This window comes from Rhineura floridana, chromosome 2 (genome assembly GCF_030035675.1).
Source record: "Rhineura floridana isolate rRhiFlo1 chromosome 2, rRhiFlo1.hap2, whole genome shotgun sequence".
NCBI classification, from domain to species: Eukaryota; Metazoa; Chordata; class Lepidosauria; order Squamata; family Rhineuridae; genus Rhineura; species Rhineura floridana.
The window spans coordinates 79,034,712-79,056,087 of NC_084481.1; the positions used below are offsets into that span (position 1 = coordinate 79,034,712).

Here is a 21,376-nt window from a genome sequence, read left to right on the forward strand (position 1 = left end):
ACAGTCGATTTGCTTGGTTGTCTGCCAATGATAAACACTTTTTTTTCTGCCATGGTTCCTAATGTGTGTTAAATGCTGGAGGCCTTATCAAGTAGTCATGCTTCCCCACATTAACCACTTGGTGAGTTGGCCATATCTGTGTTGGCCCTGAGTTGACCTACACCACATAATTTCTCTTCAAGCAGGTGCATTATGACATTGGCCAAGTCATTCTAAAAGAGTGTTGTTTATCTCTGTGGCCTAGAATCCACAGATGAGCCCCCACAACCGGAAGGAAAGAGGGCTCTCCTTTTATGGAAGAGGCCATAACTCAGTGCTAGAGCACAGGCTTTGCTTGCATTATATCCCAAGTTTAGACCCTTCTTCTTCAGTTAGGAAAGGGGTTTCAGGCAGGAGGACTGGGAAAGGCCTCTGTCTGAGACTTTGAAGGATCACAGCCAATCACAGTAGTACTGGGCAAGACAGACTAATGGGCTGACTCAGTATAAACTGCTCAAATGTTCATTATTAGCACTTTTTAAAATGAGTTTTTTATTGAAATGTATAACTGTAACAATATAATAAAACATACAAGATGTCACAGCCACTAAAGAGTATAAAAAGTACCATAGGGAAAAACGTGTACACAAACTTAGATTTAGAAACCCTCACTATGAAAACCTTGATCCATAGATAGTCAGTCCCACCAAAGGCCCAATGCTTTATAAAAACATGCATATTAAATTCTCATAGTTGCAATGCACCATACAAACAATAAATAACCATGCCAATTACTTATAATAGTTTCAACTAAATGTAGGCATTGATCAAGTTTGCATAGTGCCATCCTAATTCCTTGGGGCTAATTCTTTTCATGTTGAACTTCAATAAGGGATGCTGCCAAGTTGTAATTCTCCCACTTACATGGAGATAATAGAATTCCTTCTGTTGTGAAGCAGACCTCTGAAAACATATAGGGCAGTATTCAACTAACTCATCCTGTAAAGGCAAAGATTACTGCTAGTGCAATGGAACTTCCCCCCCTCTCCTTCCTATGAATGCATCCCATGCCCTCCCCAAATCTGCTCTGTAGGGCTGGGGGGGACTACTAGAACAGATTTAGGGGGCATATGAGGGGAGGACTCTCTTAAACTAGCGGTAATCATTGTGCTAACAGGACTCTGACTTAGCACTCTGTTGGATACAACTCTTATTATAGTTTACTACATATCCCATTAATTAATAATCACAATAACCAAGTATAATCTGTAACTCTTGCCATGCAAATGCCAATTGAATTTTTATCAAGACCTGGCCATCTGAACAGCTGTCCACTTCCTCTCTCATCAGTTCCAGGGATGGATAAATGCAGTTCCCAACTGAGTTCCACTCACACCTTATTATCTGCCTCCTGTCAAAGCATGCAGTCAACCTGCTTTCTCACCCTCAAAAGATATGGCTCTGAGTTGGCTTCACAGAATCAGTTACCACATCAGTTTCCAAGAAGGCAGGGGGCTGGGTAGTCCTACTGACCTCAGAAGTTTGGAGGTAGTGGACCAGCAGAGGGTATTATCTGTGGTAGCCCCTAAATCATGGAATTCCCTCCCCACGGAGGTACATCTGGCATCTTGATTATGCAGTTTCTGTTGCATGCTGAAGACACACTTCTTTGTCTTGGCCTTTGATACCTCACTCCCATCAGCCCCAGCCAGCCTAGCCAATGGTGAAGGATGATGGAAGTTGTAACTTGACAACATCTGAGGACCTATGACACTGATTGTTCTTCCTTTCATGCCAGAATTCAAGGTGTAGGTTCTAACACGTAACCTCTACAGATTCTGGCTCCTGCATATTTTAGGGAATGCATCTTCTTTTATATATTTCTTGTCTTTATTGCAACACCTGTGCCCCATCTTTTCATCTCCAAAGTTTCCAAACCAAACTAATAAAACTAAGGGAGAACCAGGACTGAGCAAAATTACGTATCTTATTCAGCAGACACATTAAAGGTTTGCTGGAGTTCAAATGCCTTCAAGCAGCGGCAGAACCCTAGTAGCAGTGTCAGCTGGTGAGGCATTTTGCTGAAATGATGTGGCAATGGGGGGAGGAGGCTTTCTGCAATTATCTTTGGTTGGTGGGTGGAAGATGAGTACCACTACACAATCACACATTTGTTGAGGGGATGGTCAACCCTGATGATGTTAGCAGCTGTGTCCCCATTTTCAATAACCATGTACTTGCACAGTGCTGGTGGCAGCCCTCCCAATCTCCCCATGGGTTCCTAGTGATCAACAGTAAGGATGAGAAGGTCCCTCCTTTCTCTGTTGCCATGCTATTGGAGCCAGTGGTTTAACTTCACAAACTGCCTTGCTAGCTGCCATTAACTGTGGCAGAATAAAAACAAGTATCTGAGGGCAGGAAATTCCACATTCTAGGTCACAAGTACAGAAAAGACCCTCTTCTACATCCCCCCTCCCAGAAGGTGAAGGGACATAAAGGTTGGCCTTACAAGGTGATCTCAGAGAGCATCTCTGATTTGTGAGTTCATCTGGTCCCTAGCTAAAAGAATTCTCAGTAGTAGCTTCAAGGTTGTGGACTTTATTTTCCAGAAGAGCCTGCCAGTCTTAGAGTCATAGCTCAAGCGCTGTAGGTTAAAATAAAGTAATTGTTGATATTAGTTATGACATTAAAAAAATAGTTTGGTTTTAATACTGTGTTGTGTTTGAGATACTAATTTTAAACTGTTTATTATTATTGTAAGCCATTATTGACCCTTTAAGAAAGTGAGTAATAGAAAGCAAAAGAAAGAAATAATTGCAAAGAGGGGGTAGAGTTTGTCTGAAATCCTATGCACATTTCCTTGGGTCTATGCCCAAGTGAACTCAATGGGGCTTACATCTGAATAGACATATACAGAATTGCAGCCTAACACCTAATCCTATGCACGTCTTGTCATAAGTCAATCCCATTTGGTTTAATGGGATTGACTCACAATGTGTATAGGATTGCACCATTCATAGCTCATTTTACACAGCAGCTCAGTGCAATATTGTGAGTTATTTGTTCCTTATTAGTCACTTGTTCTCACCAGGCTAATGTTTAGAATGTTTAGAAACAAGAGGATATCAACAAGAAGGGGATATAGCTTGTTTCCCTCTTAGTTGCTGTAAATATTCCTTCTATTATTATTTTAGTCTGGGATTTTCTATCTCAATATAATGATAACATAGGTCATCATCCATCTCATGAAAGTGAATTCACATAAAATGATAGTGGAAGTTACCAATAATTGTATCTTGCAGCTATTTTTTTAAAATCACAAATATTTTTATTGAACTTTTTCTGGTTAAAACATATAATGACAAGAAGTGGGGGAAGGAGGGTCAAATACAGATCAGGATATAAAAGTGATCACCAGTGTAATTTGACTCACAGCAATACTTTACATAGAAAGTCTGAAACTATTGTTGTTGCTTGGCCCCCAACATATATCAGTAGAAACGTCATATTAACAATCAATAATAATTTTGCTTATTTGTAGACACTGGAGCAGACCACCAGCCAATGAGTGGCACTGACACTGGAAAAAGGACCTCCGTTTCTCATACTGACAGTACATACATTTCAACCACTTTCACAAGGGGTGGAGAAAGGACGTTGCTGTCTGTCCCAAATAGCAGCATGTCAGCAGACTCATCAGAAAGTTCCACTTTTTATGCAGAAATGTCCAGCCCTTCAGAGTCAGCTCAGTCCTCATTTTCTGCGACCCAGAGCAGAAGAAGCAACATGTCCTCAAATGACATGGATTTCTCTGTGCTGTCAACAGAACCTTTGGCTGTACAGTCCTTGAAAACAGCAGCATATTCTTCTGTGCTCAGTGAGGTGCATACAACTCAGTTGTATTCAAAGTCTGAATCGACATCTGATGGCAGCTTGTCATTTGCATCATCCACTTCAACATCACCAGAACAGGATTCACTTCCACCAACTCGGCTGCCAGCTCTCTTTTCGTCCTCAGAATCCCCTTTCCCATTGTCTTCCTCTGCTTTCCCATCACTGTTTTCATCATCCCCTCAAACTCTTTTAGTGACTTTTTCACCCAGGCTGTCATCAACAGTGCTGCCCACATTACCACCATTCCCCTCTTTGTTGCCTTCTCTTTCCTCGACACCTTCATCGTTACAACCTAGCAAACATTTTGAAACCAGCGTTTCTATGGCTGTATCTGAAGGGACAACTGGAACAGACCCACCCACTGCTGGAAGTTCCCACAGTGAGGTCAACAGCCACACTGGGATGTATCAATTGAAGGATAGTAGTGATCGGGGTTCAACAGGATCTTCTCCTCTTCTGACTGAAACTACTGAACAACTCACGGACCTCTCATCACCTAGGATTGTATCCCTAGATGAAACCAAGAGCTCAAAAGAACAAAATGTTTCACTCCCAAGGGCCAGGGTTGGAAAAACCCCTTCTGTTTTGCCTACGTTTCCTACATACTTGCTAGAAAGTACCACAGAGTCAGAGACAGCAAAAGCAACAACATCTACATTGTCATACACAACCACTCAAAAGGATGCCTTCAGTTTTGTGGTGGTAACCACAGGAAAGAACTTTATAAAGACAGTTCACACAACGTTGGGGTTACCTACTTTAGCATCAAGCACGGATTATGTGGTCACTACAAAGGCTCAGAAAGCACAACCTCCCTTTCCTACCAAGATACCCTCTTATGCCACTGGAATGCCTACAAAAGCAATGGAAACAAGCATCTCAACTAGTATTAAAGTCACCAAGCCCAGTACCACTGCTACCCATCCTCCCAAAATGTTTTCTTCCAGAAAAACCACTGCAGGGACTTCTTCTACTTCACCAGTTCCCACTAAACCAACCACTGTCATGTGGGTAGAAAGCCGAAAGACATTTTCAGCTTCCCATGGAAAAGGTAAACCTTCTCTGAGAGCATAAAAACAGCTATGACACAAGAAATGAATTAAATTGTGCAATATAATGCACATTTGGATGGGAATTCATTTGGTAAATTTTCTAATAGATATCGAAGTGGCCATGAGTTTCTACAAAACAGAGACCGCCTACTCTGAATCAGAAATTAGTTGCAAATGAAGGAGGGGGAAAATAAGGATTTGTTTCCTTAAAAACACAAACCTTCATATATATTAGTAGTGGACTCAGCAGCTGAGTTGTGAACCTATGAAACCAGAGGGATTGAGAAACCTATGAGAAACAGAGGGATGTATTGGTATGTTTGAGGAAATGCCAAGGTTTGCAGAAGCAGAAAAGAAATTATTTGGGGGAAAAACCCAGAGGGGGCGCACACACCCTCTGCCATAAGAACCCAACAGTGGCCACAGAATGCTGAATGTCTATTGGGGGTAGGGATGGGATCCACTGGCCAGTGCTGGTTCAAAAGCATTCCATTGACCTAAGCGGCTGGTATCAGTTCAAGTTTGTTCTTTATTCTCTAGCTGCTACTTTTACTGATCTGTGGGGGTTTTTGCTTGGAAGAAATATTATATTTTGAAGGAAATATCAGTATTTGAAAATATTATTAAATTATCGTTTTTACGATCAATGCTTTGGAGGTGGATTTTTTTTTTAAAGGCCACTTCAAAAATAGCAACAGAAATTCGCTACATTAAAATCTGATCCTCAGCTATTAATAAGCAAATTAATGGAAAATTTGATACAAAATCCAAATTGGGCAGAATTCTAGCACATCCCTTGTTGTGGAGGACAGAAAAGCATTCAGAAAGAGAACAGAATGGAATATCCAGGAAAAGGTCATGGCCATCTGTCTCTCGGGAACCTGAATAGCAACCCTCTGCAATGCAACTTTCTCTTGCAGGTCCTGCTTGTACAATAGTGTCATTTTGTTTACATCTATGACATAATTTATATAGTTAGGAACTATAGCTATTTGGTAATAACTTTACTCCTAAAAGGATGGACCAGTATGTGGTGGCAATGTTCTCCAGCTTTTAAACAAGGCAAAGACCTATGAACCTTCCCTCTGTGCCTGCTTCACAAAATGTCATGTGCAATATAAGCTGAGTAGCAGCTTGTGATCAAGGTATAATGCTACACTGAGAAGTGCATTCCTTTTGGCTTCAAGGTGTCAGTTGCTGGTAATGCTCCAGACGTACCTTGCCTGCTGGACCCCACAGCAGCATATGCCACATGCAGCTTGACTTGTGAGTCTAGATATCAGAATAGGAAGATTATTTTTGTGTGTGAAAGGTGCCATGTATTACTTTGATAATTGAATTTGTGAATGTAGAAAGCTCTAGCCACACCTGATGATCCTGTAGAAAGCTCTAGCCACATCTGATGATCCTAATTCTCCAAATGTTTATATTTCACAGCTAATGTGTGTACCATGGATACTTGCCTTAATAATGGGAAATGCAGTATGGATAGCTTGATGGACACATTCCAGTGTCAGTGTTCACCTGGCTGGCAAGGAGAAGACTGCAGTATGGGTAAAGGATGAATAACGGCAGCCATTTACAGCAATTCTTTATGGCAGTGAAAAATGGATTGATGGATTGTCATTCTACAGACTGTGGCTTTTCCCCCCTTCTGTTTCAGATGTAGATGAGTGTCTGTCTAATCCGTGCCCAGCCTTGGCCACATGTACAAACACCCAAGGTTCATTCCAGTGTATGTGTTCCCTGGGCTATCAGATGGAGAAAGGAAAATGCAATTTAGGTAAGTGAACTGAACGGGTTGGGGGCAGGGTAACTTCTTAATAAAATATAAAGGCATAGGTAGCTTTTCTTTTTTAAAAAAAAGGTTTTGCTAGCATGGACTGGTTCTTGTTATCAGAAATACCACTAACATGATTTTGTTGGTTTGTGACAGTTTGATGGCTGCTGCTTTATGTCATTGGGCAATTTATATAAACTTGTATCCAGACGGAGTTAATTAAACTTGGATTCCCTTGAAATCAGTTGGAACTTAAGTCCAGTCATAATTAACTTATCCAATTGGTTTCAATGGGACCTACGTTTAACTAACTTAAGTCTAGATCAGCAGTATCCAACTGTTTTTTCATACCAAATTGTGGCGAATATGTTAACATTTTTGCCACATGACAAAAAAACCTGTGTTTTTGAGGGTAGAAAAATACACAATTATGTTTTGAATTATTTATTGATAGAATTAATGAAAAAATATTTTCATTAAGTAGTGCAAGAAAATCAGGTATAAAATCATGTGGACTGCACCTCAATGACCCCTCCAATTTTCATCCAATATCCACAGCCTATATTTTGGTTTCACCATTTTAACCACTGAAAAAGTTGATTTGCAGAGCCAGGTTGAACCAAAAATTGAAAACAGTCTTGGAATAACTGTAGTTAGAACCACAGACTCTCGATTTAAAATATAAGTCCACGTCCTAACAACTGAATCATCTTTCAAATGTTGAGTGCTTTGAAGTGAAATCACATGTATCTCGAAAAGGTGCCTTTCCAAAGAAAGAAGCCTTACAAGTTCTTGAGATAGTTGAGAACTGTAGATGTTAATGTGAAATGGATCTTGCATGAATTCAAAAGCAATTCTGTACTTTTCAAATTGGAAAAGGGATTAGGACCCAAGGATGAATCTGTGATTGCTAAGGGTGGGGGATGGACACTTTTTGAACTGGTACATGTGTAAAGTTTTATTTAAAATTTTATTTAAAAGATAGAAGTAAAGCACCAGTTTGCTTGAGGTCAGTAGCCATTTTGCCACACGTGGCAAGTGGCAACTGTGTTGGACACCAAATGTCTAGATCTAATCCATAATTTTGTACATCAAGACTTCAAAGAAGGGCCCATGTTGTTGGATTCTGAAACCCATCAACCCCAGCCAATCCAGGGATTATGGGCGTTGTAGTCCAACAGCTTCTAGAGGGACACACGTTTCTTCTTTAAAGGGATGTAGCTCAGTGCTAAAACATGTTTTACATGCAGAAGGTCCCAGGTTTAAACTCCGGTATCTCTAGGTAGTGCTAGAAAAGATTCTTGTCTGAAAGCCTGGAAAGTTTCTGCCAGTCAGTGTAGACAATACTGAGCTAGATGGGTCAATGGTCTAAGGCAGCTTCCTAGGTCCCAGTTTTATTGTATAATTGTCAGTTAATAGCATTATTGACGGTATAGCCTGGCCTCAACTGAGGGAGACTTCCCCTAAGACCAAATGTGTCCCTGAAATGCATTGGCTTTCTCCTCACTTCCTCAGTATCCCCAAAATATATGGACCTTCTCTCTACATCCCAGCCATTATGAGGACAGGCATCTCCATAGTTAACAATACTGCAATCTTACAAATATACATTGTACATGTTTCCAAAGAGTGTTATAGAATTCTCTGCCCAGAAAATTCTGTCCTCATTTCTAAGTTCTCTGCATTGCAGCCATAGTAGAAAGGCCTTTTCAGATAGTTTTTTGACTGCTTATGTACCAAAATGCCATAGATTAGTCTATCAGTTAGGAAATGTCAAAAGGTACACATGATCGTTTGTCATTCACAGAACAATGCTAATGTTCAAGCACATTGAGTTAAATGCAGCTATACTCAAAGGAAATGCAGTAATAATAGGATATGCCTTCCCAAAACAACTAGTTACAGGCCCAGTTCACATATTGTGCTAAGCCAAACCAATGACTTAGTGTGAACGAGTAAGTGTGTGGGTTGCTGGGGAGAAGATCTCGGCTGCTCCATTTTTCTCCTCTCCTAGTCCTGCTGCTGTCACACTACCCAGACCTACGCCATGGCTTGACTCAACATTATGTCCGAACCCAAGCTCACATCTTGTCTCCCACAAACTTTGAGCAATAAACTAAGAACAAAACTTGATTACAGCTTATGATTTGTATGGAGTGAGACAGACTGAATTTCGAATGTAATGCTAAGCCAAACCATGGCTTAGGTCTGGGTATTTGACAGCAGCAAGACTGGGGGGGGAAACCACAGTAGTGACAATCTTCACTCCGTGAACCCACGTTTGCTCATTTGCACTAAGCAATGGTTTGGCTTAGTGTTGTGTCCAAATAGATCACAGGAGTCTTTATATATTTTGGCTCAGGATGCTTTTTATTTGGAGAAAAACAACATCAGGAGACATTCATATTCATCTGCCATGTAATGTCTAGTTTGGCCCTCAGACATAAGGCATCAGTTTGAAAAAGGAAAGTTTTTATTTTAATGTTGTAGAGAAAAGTTGTGTGTGTGTGTGTGTGTGTGTGTGTGAGAGAGAGAGAGAGAGAGAGAGAGAGAGAGAGAGAAATCTAGCCCTTATAATAGCTAACAAGCTATCTTCTTGTCTTCAGTACGAACATTTGTTGGCCAGTTTCCATTAATGTTTAATACAACTGGAGGAAAGTACTTAGAGCTTCATCAAATTGAAGAAGATATCATAAACATGGTATGTGTCAAAAGTTGCTTTAAGCAGAGTATTTATTGGCAATGGTGACTTGTGAGACAGTTTTCTGGAAGTAAAAAAAGAAAAGGCTTCTGCCACTGCATGACAATTTAGGGGGAGAGGAGCCCAGAAGGCTTACAGAAGGCTGTCATGTCAGCAGTGGTGGCTGGTGGCTCCATGTCAGTGGGGCAGTGGAATCCACTACGGGTTTTAGACTGAGCTTTCAAGGAGCTGTCCAAATGACAGCTAAGATGCCTGACAGTAGAACTTCTGCTCATTAATAAACATGGGAGAAATATACTAAGCTGAAATACAACAATTGTCCCTCTTCAAACCAACACCTGTAGAGTAACTGCAAGTATTAGGAATCCAAATTAGATGTACATTTTGTGGGTACTGACAAACTCTACATATGTGAAAGCTAATACTGGGAGCAGGAAAACTCTTGTCATGTGTCATTTACATAAAACATTAACCAATCAAGAAAGTTGGGTCCTGGTCTCCTCCTGGGAGGAACGGCACACCAGATAGACAGATAGATTTGTCTGGTAACATAGTTAAGCCTGGTAGGGAGGAAACGGGACTACTCTTAGCTCCGCTTCTCAACATGTGCAGGAACCATAGCACCTTGACAGAGCAAATGCTTTGCATGCAGAAGGTTCCCAGTTCAATCCCCAGATCTCCAATTGGAAATGGACCAGGTAGAGGGTGATGTGAAAGACTTCTCTCTCCCCGAAACCACCTAGGAGAGCCACTGCCAGTCAGAGCAAACAATACTGAACTAGATGGACAAACAGTCTGACCAAGGAGAAGTCAGCTTCCTGTGACACAGATGAAACAATAGAATAGAAATAAATGACTGGGACCTTGGCCTACCCCAGAGCACGAGAGGCTATCTTTTAAAGATGTGCGTGATCGTGGAAGGTTCTCAGCACATCCTAAAGTACGGAGCACTTTCTCCAACATGCAGCTTCTTCCTCTTATGACCCATGGGACCAGTTTTATTTTTAAAACTTTGGTTGGCATTCTGAACTACACAAAGCTCCACATTTGGTAAAAGTCTTCTGTTACTCAAAGGAGCAAGGACAGCTGGCTCCATATTTTTATGGGCCCCCAGCATGGTACTCCCTTCCCCACACACACACCCATGCCCATGCCCTCCTTTGCAGTAGGTGGCCCAAGCTCCTCTCTTTGCCTGTTAACAGCTGCTATTAATAGTCAGGTGGCTAGGATCTTCTTGCATGCAGTGAGGAGGAGGAGGCAGGATAGCGGTAAAGGGGACACACCAGGCCATCAGCAGCTGCTTGACTATGCCACTTGGTGCTGCTGGATCTGGATACAAGGCATGATGACAAAGCTCAGAGCTCTTGGTTGAATCTGCAAAAAGACAAGCAATACAATATCAATTCTCTTTTCTTTTCTTTGCAGCTGAACAGTTCTCTTTCAACATTGCCTGGTTATTATACCTCCACTGTTAAAGCATCAAGGTAAGGGAGCATGAAGCAGTGAAACCATTGTTTTTGGTGACTGGGTTTTGATTTGAAGTCTAGTCCCACAACTTTAATATAGACACTGTTGCTGTTTTGGTACCACATTACACTCCGATATGCAGTCCAGGTGTTTTTTCCCCTATAGCATTTCTTTCCTTAGTATTTTACTAGGCATGCAAAAGCAGCTAGCTCTGCCGCCAAATCTGGCCCCACTACACATACTGATGACAATAGTCATCCAGTGTCAGTGGTGCATATATACGGGTGTTCCCTTTCCTGTAGTAAGTACATCTTGCTCCAGTATCCAGCCCACATGCCCACATAGGAGTGTGCCTGCTCTGAAGATTTTTCATGGAATCATGCATACAGACATAGCCAGCATTGACTTTATAGTCAGATCCATGACATGGCCCTAGTCTTCCCCTGAGCATGTGCAACAGTGACACCAGCACTGCCTAGATAACAGCCAAGTGGGTGTTTTGACTCTAGCAGCTTCAGGAGTGCAGAGTCTCCCTGCCTTTTTGTTATGAGGTTGAAAAGGCAGATAGGGATCTCCACTCTCCACTATAGGAGATACTGCTAAGCCAAGACTAGGAAAAATGCATTCCTGGGACGTGTATGAAATTAATATCATTCACAACAAGTGTTAAGATTCTACAAATGCAGAACAATAGTGCAGTCTTTAATTTTTTCACTCTTTCCGCAGACAGTCAGGCACCGTCCAAGTATCTGTCCTGAGCACCTTTTCTTTAGTCTCCAATATCACCCTTTTTGACATTGTCAGCACTGTGAGAAGCCATATCCGAGCCTGCAAAGCACCCACAGAGACTTGCCAGTTCATCTCTAAGCTTACACTGCTCCACAGAGGTAAAAAGGACACGGTTAAAGACTGTGGGTCAAAAAAATGTGTTAAAAAGAACTTTCTTTTAAAAAGCTTTCTTTCTTCAAAGCCTTTATAGAATGAAATAGAGATTTCAAGCCTCATTCTAACATGTGCGAGAAGCTTACCTCTCTAGGAAATCGTTCCTTTAAGTCAAATGTGGGACACTCTCTGGGATTAAGGCTATTGTGTCCAGGTTTTCCGTTTCAAAGATGTGGCGCTGAATCCTGACCGCATAATTTGATCCTATCAAAATGATCTGGGAAAACTTTTTAGAGCCACACAATTAAATGAGAGTTACAGCACATTTTTTAAAATTATAACATTTATTAACAACAATAGCAGAGCTCTAAAGGTATTAAAATTGATTAAAGCAAGTTCGTCTGGCAGTGAGATTTTTCAAGGATGCTAATCCTAGTGGAAAAAAGGAATTTTAAAAAACAACACCTGATCACAATCAGAACAGGCAAGGTTAAACTGGCATCTCACTGTTTAACCCACTGAGGATGTGCAGAGCAAACACAAAATAATACAACACCACAAAATAAATTACTGATACAGGGAAATGTCTAGCATGGATGGTATCCTATTCTTTTAGGTTTACAGTTTAAAAAAATAATGCAAGAAAGCACAATAGTTTCTGTCTCTACCTATAACTTTGCTAGTAGTGTGTACTAAACAGTGCAACAGACATCGGCCTTGTTCACACATCAATTTAAACCATAGTTGATCTTAACTGTGGTTTAAAGGTGAACGTGCAGTGTGCTGGTACATGGGAAGAAAACTGCAACTGTTTCACGGTTCTCCTGGTGCTTCTGCTACTCCACTACTGGGAGCTAAGTCACAGTTTGGCTTAGCATTACATGTGAACCCAGATTCATGGTTTGTCTGTCCCCCCTCCCCAACCATGAGTGGTAAGCCAAGAATAAACCTGTGGTTGTTTGGAGCAAGACAAAGCACAAGCCCAGTTGCATACATCATGCTAAGCCAAACCATGATTTAGCTCGTGGCAGCAGGAGCGGAGAAGGAATGAAGTGGCCACAGTTTTCAAAATTTGCATCAGCACACTTACTCATTCATGATAACACATAATTTGGCTTTAGTATTATGTATGAACCAGTCCACTCTGTTGTATTTCAAACATGTTCAAACATAAATTAGTGGTGCAAAGCTCTAACTCAGCATTTCCCATCCTTTGGGTCTCCATATGTTGTTGGACTTCAGATCCCATCAGCCCCAGCCAGCATGGCCAATGGTCAGGAATGATGGGAATTGTAGTCTAGCAACATCTGGGGGTCCCAAGGGTTGGGAAAGGCTGCTCTAATTCATGGTGTTTAGGTGATGGTGGAGCTAATTCTACAACAACCTTTTGTAGTTCATCCTCATGAGAAATATTAGCAGTCAATTTATCAGAGAACATTATTTCAACTTTTTAAAAATTTCACTTGTCCTATTTTCTTGAGGATGGAAAGAGAGACAACATATTCAGTATACTCTTAGATTTGCATTTGTTTAAGGGGGCTCCTAGATGCTTATGGCTTAGATAAATAGAATATTATATACTTAGGTTCCAAATATTTATTTTATTTCATAGAATCATAGAATAGTAGAGTTGGAAGGGGCCTGTAAGGCCATTGAGTCCAACCCCCTGCTCAATGCAGGAATCCATATCAAAGCATTCCCAACAGACGGCTGTCTATTTAAGACACTTAAGCACTGCTTAATGTTTTAAAAAATCTCAAAGTGGTGTACAAAATGATCAAAACATTACACACACAAGTATCATAAAATTCTGTTCTAAACATTACAACAGTGCTCAGTAGTATCATTCTGCAGCCAGTTCCACTCTCTGGAAATGCTTGGGAAATGCCTGGGTAATTGATGTTTGCTCCGTTAGCATTGGATGAAACAAAATCATCTGGGTGTTTTTTTTCAAGAGATGAGCAACAACTGTGCAGCCTGGAACCTTAGGTATGATGGCATCTCAAAGAGAAGCAATAGGGGCAAGTGAGCAGTGGGAAAGCTCCCATCAGTCCCAACCAGCCTGACCAATGGTCAGGAATGATGCAAGCTGTAGTGCAGCAGCACCTGGAGAGCCACAGGTTTCCCATCGCTGGTGTAAGAAATATCTAATGCCAGTCTGATATTTGTAGAGAAAGATTCCAATCAAACTGAACTCTTTTCCCAGGAAAGTTATGACATACCCAGTGTTCTTTTTCCAATAGTTGGCGGTCTGTGTAAACACAAAGATCCGGAATGTGACAAAGAAACTTCTGTATGTGTGGACCTGGATGGTATTGCCATTTGCCAGTGCCAGGCTGGATACTTCAAATACAATAAGCTGGATCATTCCTGCAGAGGTATTGTGCCTTACACAGCTGGATTGCCAGGGTTTGTCTTTAATCTTTTGGTTCCAGTTCAAAGGATTTGCTGCAGATCAGTGTGCTCTCTACGCATGGCTAAAGAGCTCAATCCTTTGAAAAAGTATTAACAGCTTAGGTTTCCTTGACTCAGTGCTGGTTTTTCTACAGTAGAAATTGGGGAAATCGTCTCTTGCTTGCTCTCTGTGCAGCAATAATATTATCTTTTTACACAGCCTGCTGTGTAAGCCAGAAAGATCGAGTGAAAAGAATAAAACAAGCACAGGTCAGGGAGGGGTCTGATATGCCTGTGGCAAAAGTTCAGTTTTTAGAAATGACATAGTGTAGTTATTTTTTCTGTCTCTGTTTTGTCTGATCTCCAAGGGAAGTAAAAAGATAATTGCTTTTTATTCACAGACTGTTTCTGGTGAATCCTTCACATTGTTCCAGATGATCTGACCCAAAGTGTGAATTGTTTTTCATCCCCCATAGTAGATAACACTTTTGGACACCTGATCCAATAGCATTTAATTATCCTATTGGACATCTTTTAAATTAAATTAAGTTCAGTTCAAAATAAAACATTACTTCATTGCACATTCAGGAACCTCTCACTTCATGCACAATAAATCCTAGATCCTATTTAGATTTTAGCAACATGACCTCGCATTTTCTTTTAATGGAATTAGTCCCTAGGATCTTCTATTAGTCTATACCTCAGGCCTCAATTAAACACAAAGAGACAGAAAAGCTATGGAAATATAACATCTGCAAACGTCTTTTTATTTCTGTAGCTCTCTTCAGGCATTCAGCCTGAATGTGCAACATGTAGGCCAGGTCCTGCCCCCTCAGTGACCTTACACGCTCCAGATGTGCTCCCTGACCAATGTGTGATCAGTGTTAGTCTGAAGGAGGATGTTTTACTCACATAGGGCTTATTTATTTTATTTATTTATTGAATTTATTAGTCGCCCATCTGGCTGGTTATCCAGCCACTCTGGGTGACGTACAAAATAGACATACAAATACATTAGACATTAAAATCTGAAAACAATGATAATAAAATCTGGGTTTCCATCATAAGGACAGGAAACCTGGTCTGTCAGCTTTCATCTATAATTAGTAAAACTATAAAACAAATCAACTCGTCATAAAGACAATAATTAGAACCTCTTGCAGAATCTTGCACTAGTTGTGATTTACCAAATCAATGGAGGCAAACACTACACCCAAAAAACAAGGAAGTGTCTTACCCTTCCTCTTGCTGTGGCCCAAGGCATCTCAAACTTGAAATAAATTTTACTTTGAAAAATGAAGAGGCAAACTCAACTACAGCTGAGAGTCCATTAAGGCAGGCCCCAGCACCCCCCCCAACCAAAGCAAAATAAAGTTTTTTTAAAAAAAAAACACAATGCCACAGCACTTTCTGGGGAAGATCCCCCCTCACACTTTGGATGTTGTGCCTCTGCTCCCCACCACCATCCAGCTTCTTCCACATCCCGCCATCCATGATAATCCTGATTCTCTCTCTCTTCCTCCCCCACCTTATAACCATTCAGCTTCTTTCCCCCCCAAAAAATCCAGTTCTTTCTCTGACCCCCACAAGGTCATCCAGCATCTTTCTATCCCCACATCCATCCAGCTTCTTTCTCTCTCACCAGGATCATCATCTCTCTCGCCATCCCCCCATTGCCATACAGCTTCTGTCTGTCTTTTCCTTCCACAATCATCCAGCTGCTTTCTCTTTCCTCTCCCCACCCCACCCCAAGATCATCCAGCTTTTTCATCCACTCACCCACCCACGCATCCTCTGAGGGAAATCCCATCATACTTTTCCATGGACACAGGAATGGAACCAGCCAGTTTGCTCAGCCAACATGTCAGCCTCTGGCAGCAGCAACAAACTGAACAGCCTGCACCTCCACTTGCTCCAGACTCCAGCTTCTCTCCTGCCTCCTCTTGAGTAGGACAGGCCAAGGTTAAGTGCAGCAACACTAGGGTTGATTGAAGTTAAATGGCACAAGACCCAGGATTAGGTTAGGAGCTCCCTGCACAAATGCCCCATTCAGCAGCAAACAGTTTTGTTGTGATGAGTTCTGGGGACACTTGTGCAACCAATCCCATTGGAACTGCGGAAAGTTCTGAGTAACTGGTCCAGGACTCCCTCCTCCTTTGCAATTTTAGCACTAGAACACAAGGGTTTTTTTCCTGGAGGTGATAGGCATATGGGGGAGGACCCAAAGGTGGAAATAAACATCTGGAGCCCTGATGGGGCAAGCGAGTGAGGAATGTGACTGATTGTTACACAGGGTAAGGGAACAGGAGAAAGAGAATGGGGCTCTGGCTGGCTGGTGAGAGGACAATGCCCCACCTGCTCTTAATAAGGGGCTTCTCCTGCCAAGCTTATAGAACTGCTTGGTTCCTGAGATTTTCTACATAAAAATCAACCTTTGAGCCAACAATATATTTTTCAGCCACCCTTTGGCTGTACCTGTCTAACTGATTCAGATCCATCACCCTATTTATCTGTCTTGATATCTGTGGATCTAAAGTGTTTTGGCGATATGTGCTGTATTTTGGAAATGGTTGTGTATTTAGACATAGTGGGTGGCTGGCTAGGTTTGCTGCATAGCAGAAAAATATCCAAATGTGTTTCATTGCTGAAAAAAAGTGGTTTCTGTCTTGCAAAAAAAAGCATGTTTTGGAGTTAAAGCTTTAGAAATTCTCAAAGGGATGGAAGCAAGGTGCCAGACCTCCCTGCCCTCCATCAAGCAATTTATTTAACTTGTTCATTCCACTGTTCTAAATTGCTAGTTTGTTTAATAGAGGAGTTTGTTTTTCAACTGTTGATGCACTTTTAAGGGTGATACAAAGGGAAGGACCAGCACACTATGTAATTGTTCACTAATAAGGAGCATGTAGGGGCTTACTTAAACGCAGCATGTGCAAATTGTTCAGCACTGTGATCTCCAGCAAAGCAAGCTAGAGAGCTGCCGTTGAGTTTCATCTTTCAGACACATTCCGTTAGCATTTCATTTTTTATTTCATATATTTATGATGGTCTATAGACCATGTATAATTACACCAAATAGCAACCAAAGAGGATCATCATTTCCTTGAAGACTACATATAGAAAGCACAATTTGAATCTAAACTTTAGTCAAGTTTGGAATATATCTGAATCATTTAAGTTATAAAATAAAAAATACAGCATTTAAACAAATGGGACCACAATACCTGATGGAATGCCTCTCCCGATACGAACCCACCCGTACACTACATTAAAGATCAAAGGTCCTCCGGGTGCCTACTCCGAGGGAAGCTCGGAGGATGGCTACAAGGGAGAGGGCCTTCTCAGTGGTGGCCCCCAAATTATGGAATGACCAACACTGTTATCTTTTCGGCGCCAGGTCAAGACTTTCCTCTTCTCCCGGGCATTTTAGCATGTGTTTTAAATTGTTTTAAATTTTTAAATTGTGCTTTATATTGTTTTTAAAAGATGTGTTTTTAAATTTGTATATTTGTTTTAATGTTTTTAGTTACTGTAAACCGCCCAGAGAGTTTCAGCTATGGGCGGTATATAAGTACAATAAATAAATAAATAAATAAATAAATAAATAAATAGTATCAAAAACCCAAAGTGCCCACCCCCACCCTGCCAAGAAAAGAAGAGAAAAGCCTTTAAACTGTCACCTGTTTTCTGGTCCTTTATGTTAATACTAGAAACCTGGCAACAGCCAAAGAAACTCATCGCTTTTTATCATATTATTTTTGTGATGATTGCCTAGTTAGTGTGTACTCATCTTGCATTTATTCTGCTATATCTTCAAATGTGAAAAAGATGAACCAAACCTTTTTTTAAAAAACTATGGAGATTATAAAGGAGGAAGGGGGGTATTATTAATTTCTTGTTGCCAGACCTTTAGCACATCACTTTCTCAGTTATATTTCCGGCATTACAAGGGCTAGAATTTTGCTTTTTAAAACACCTTGAAGATCATACAAACCCTGCAACTAACATACCTACTACTCTAAACATTTAAACTGAATAGCTACATTTCTAGCTATAGGACTGAAAGGGGAAATACGATTTTTCAAAAACCACTGTTTTTCTCATGATGTGGTGGGCTCCTACAAGATTTTTCTTTTAATAATTGAGGTCAGCATCTATTGAATATCACAAGAATTTGCATTTCTCTTCATTTAGCAAATACTAGCTGAAGCTACTGTGTGTACACACATTGTGTGCAAGTTTCCCTGTTGGAGGGAAAGGCTTTCTTGAACTGTAGACTGGGAGATAGGTGGTTGAGTAGATGCTGTTCAATCATTTCCCCACTGTACTTTTCTGAAGACAAACCATAAAGGCAAAAGATGGGGGTAGGGATTCAAAAATCTACAGAAAGACAATATGTTTATTAGGATCAAAGAAAATGTCACAAAATAGTGAATACGCTTTCAAGTTCCTCCAAACCCTTCATCAGGCTGGATGGTAATCAAAACAGGTAACTTTTAGCAAGTAACTAGATGCATTTAAACTAACATTGAACTAAAAGTCCATCCTCCCAATTTTATGGGATATTTGTCCCACACAAAGTAATGGGGGAAGGTTTCTGTGACTTCTGGGTCCCCCCCCCCAAATGTGGAGAGGATTTCTCTTCCCCCTTCGCTTAACAAATCCAAACTATTCCTGTAAGTGACAGCTTGGCACAGAGCTCAAGAGCTACAAATTGCCATTTTGATGTGTGGAGCTCCAGTGGGGCATTCTGGCCCCCAGTTGCATAGGAATGGCAATGCTTGGATAACTTCTCTGCTCTCTCCTTCTTGGGCTCCTGCTCTGCACGTGGGCACCTTGCAGGACCAGGCCCCAGGTACTCAGCCAGCTGTGCCTGATACTGTTCCACCTGTCCCTTCTTTGGAGGGGATATATAAGCCGGCTGGCTGAGGGGGCTTGGGAGACCCACTGCCTGCAAGGGGAAGAGGACCATCACCGCCCAGGGAGGGAGCCATCTGCCTGCCTGCGCTGCTGCTGCTGCTGCTGCTTAGTTAACGTCTCTCCCCAGGAAGACGGGGGCAATTTTTTAAATTTTAATTTTTGGGGTGGGGGGCCTGCCTGATTGGCAGATGGGGAGGAGGTCATGTGCAGGTTGGAAGGGAATATTGTGGGAGTGGTGGGGAGCCGCGGCAATATGAGGCTTGGCGGCAGATCCTGGAAGGGCGCGGGTGGCAGGCCACGCCAATTTAGGGGAACAAGGGATAAATGTATTATACCCATCCCTTGTTCCGGGCCTGCCCAAAACCAGAAGATAACTGGGGGATGTAAGACTCCATCCAACCTTCGACTGGTGTTATGTAACGCCAGGTCTGTCGTTCAGAAAACATCCCTCATCCACGATCTTATCCTGGATGAGAATGCGGACCTGGTGTGCATTACGGAGACCTGGCTGGATGAGGCCTCAGCTCCCATACTTGAGGCCATGTGTCCAGCGGGTTTCCAATATGCACAGCAGCCGAGGATTGGTAGGCGGGGAGGGGGGGTGGCAGTTATTTATCGGGAGTCCTTGGTTCTCACCAGACCTCCTCTCCACGAGACCAAGTTTGTTGATTGTATGTACTGGAGGTTGGACCAAAGGTCGGTTTAGGAATTCTGCTTGTGTACCGCCCACCCCGCTGCACAGCAGACTCCCTGACCGAGGTGCTTGAGGTGGTCTCGGCTGTGTGGTTGTTTACCCCAAATCTATTGGTTTTGGGGGATTTCAACGTGCATGCCGAGGCCGCTCTCACTGGAGCCCCTCGGGATTTCATTGAGACCATGACTTCATGGGAACTGCACCTAAGTAATATAGGTCCCACCCATGTAGCCGGCCATACTATTTGACCTTGTGTTTGTCTCGGGAGAGAAGGGAAGTGATCTGAAAATGGGGAATGTTTTTTCTAGCCCTGTGTCATGGTCAGATCACTACCTGGTGAATATGGATCTCTCACTGCCGCATACCCTCCGCAGGGGACAAGGACCTACTAGGATGGTCCGCCCCAGACGCCTGATGGAGCCCAAAGGATTCCTGAATGCACTGGGTGATTTGGAGCTTACTGAAGGACACCCGGTCGAAACCCTGGTGATGGAGTGGAATGAGGAGATCACTAGGGCAATAGACCGGGTGGCACCGAAACGTCCTCTTCCCCTGAACAGAACTCAGACTGCACCCTGGTACACACCACAGTTACGTGGTCTGAGACAGGAGGTGAGACGACTAGAATGCCGATGGCGGAAGTCGCGCGCTGAAGGCGATCGAACACTGGTTAGAGCTGCAATAGCGGCCTACCAGCGGGCAACAAAGGCAGCAAAGAGGCATTTTTTTGCTGCCTCTATTGCGTCGGCAGAGTGCTGTCCCAGGAGGTTGTTCCAAGTGGTCTGAAGCCTGGTCAGTCCAGTTGCGCAGGAACCTATGGAACACTCAAAAGCCTCCTGTGACACATTTGTAAAACACTTTGCCAATAAAGTCGAGTGCCTAAAGGGCAAGATTCCGTACGTCGTGGTTACAAGTAGTGGTCCAGAGGCGGCCAGTTGCAATCCGGTCTGCTGGGATCGGTTTCAGCTACTTCTCTCTGATGACGTGGACAAGGTGCTCTCTACTGTGAAACCAACCACTTGCTTGCTTGATCCTTGCCCTTCATGGCTCATTGTAAGCTGTAAAGAGAGACTGGGCAAAGGGATCAGGGCAATGGTAAATGCATCCCTGGAGGAGGGTGCAATGCCATTAGCCCTCAAGGAGGCAGTAATAAGACCTATTTTGAAAAAGCCCTCCTTGGACCCCCAAGATTTAAACAACTTTCGCCCAGTCTCCAATTTACCATTCTTGGGCAAGGTGATTGAGCGTGTGGTGGCTAAACAGTTACAGACACACTTGGAGGAAGCAGATTATTTAGATCCTTTCCAATCGGCCTTCAGGACTGGACGCGGAACTGAAACAGCCTTGTCGCTCTGGTGGATGATATGAGGAGGGCGTTGGATAGGGGAGAACATACTTTCCTCGTCCTCCTGGATCTCTCAGCGGTTTTCGATACCGTTGACCACGGTATCCTGTTAAATCGCTTGGAGGGATTGGGAATGGGAGGCACTGTTTTACGGTGGTTCCATTCCTATCTCTCCAACAGATATCAACGAGTAGCGTTGGGGGATGAGGTTTCAGACCCTTGGCCCCTTAATTGTGGTGTGCCACAGGGCTCTATCCTCGCCCCCATGCTA

At 42.4% G+C, this 21,376-nt stretch overlaps 1 protein-coding gene across 4 annotated transcripts in view; it reads left to right on the forward strand.

Annotated features, from left to right (window-relative positions):
• Window positions 1-21,376, forward strand: part of HEG1 (heart development protein with EGF like domains 1) — an 87,496-nt gene that overhangs the window by 52,787 nt on the left and 13,333 nt on the right. For all 4 annotated transcript variants that reach the window (XM_061609042.1, XM_061609041.1, XM_061609043.1 and 1 more), the window contains 7 exons: window positions 3,521-4,924; window positions 6,363-6,479; window positions 6,589-6,708; window positions 9,312-9,406; window positions 10,832-10,890; window positions 11,600-11,760; window positions 13,999-14,133. In XM_061609042.1, coding sequence (XP_061465026.1) covers window positions 3,521-4,924; window positions 6,363-6,479; window positions 6,589-6,708; window positions 9,312-9,406; window positions 10,832-10,890; window positions 11,600-11,760; window positions 13,999-14,133 — 2,091 coding nt within the window. The remainder of the gene's footprint in view (window positions 1-3,520; window positions 4,925-6,362; window positions 6,480-6,588; window positions 6,709-9,311; window positions 9,407-10,831; window positions 10,891-11,599; window positions 11,761-13,998; window positions 14,134-21,376) is intronic.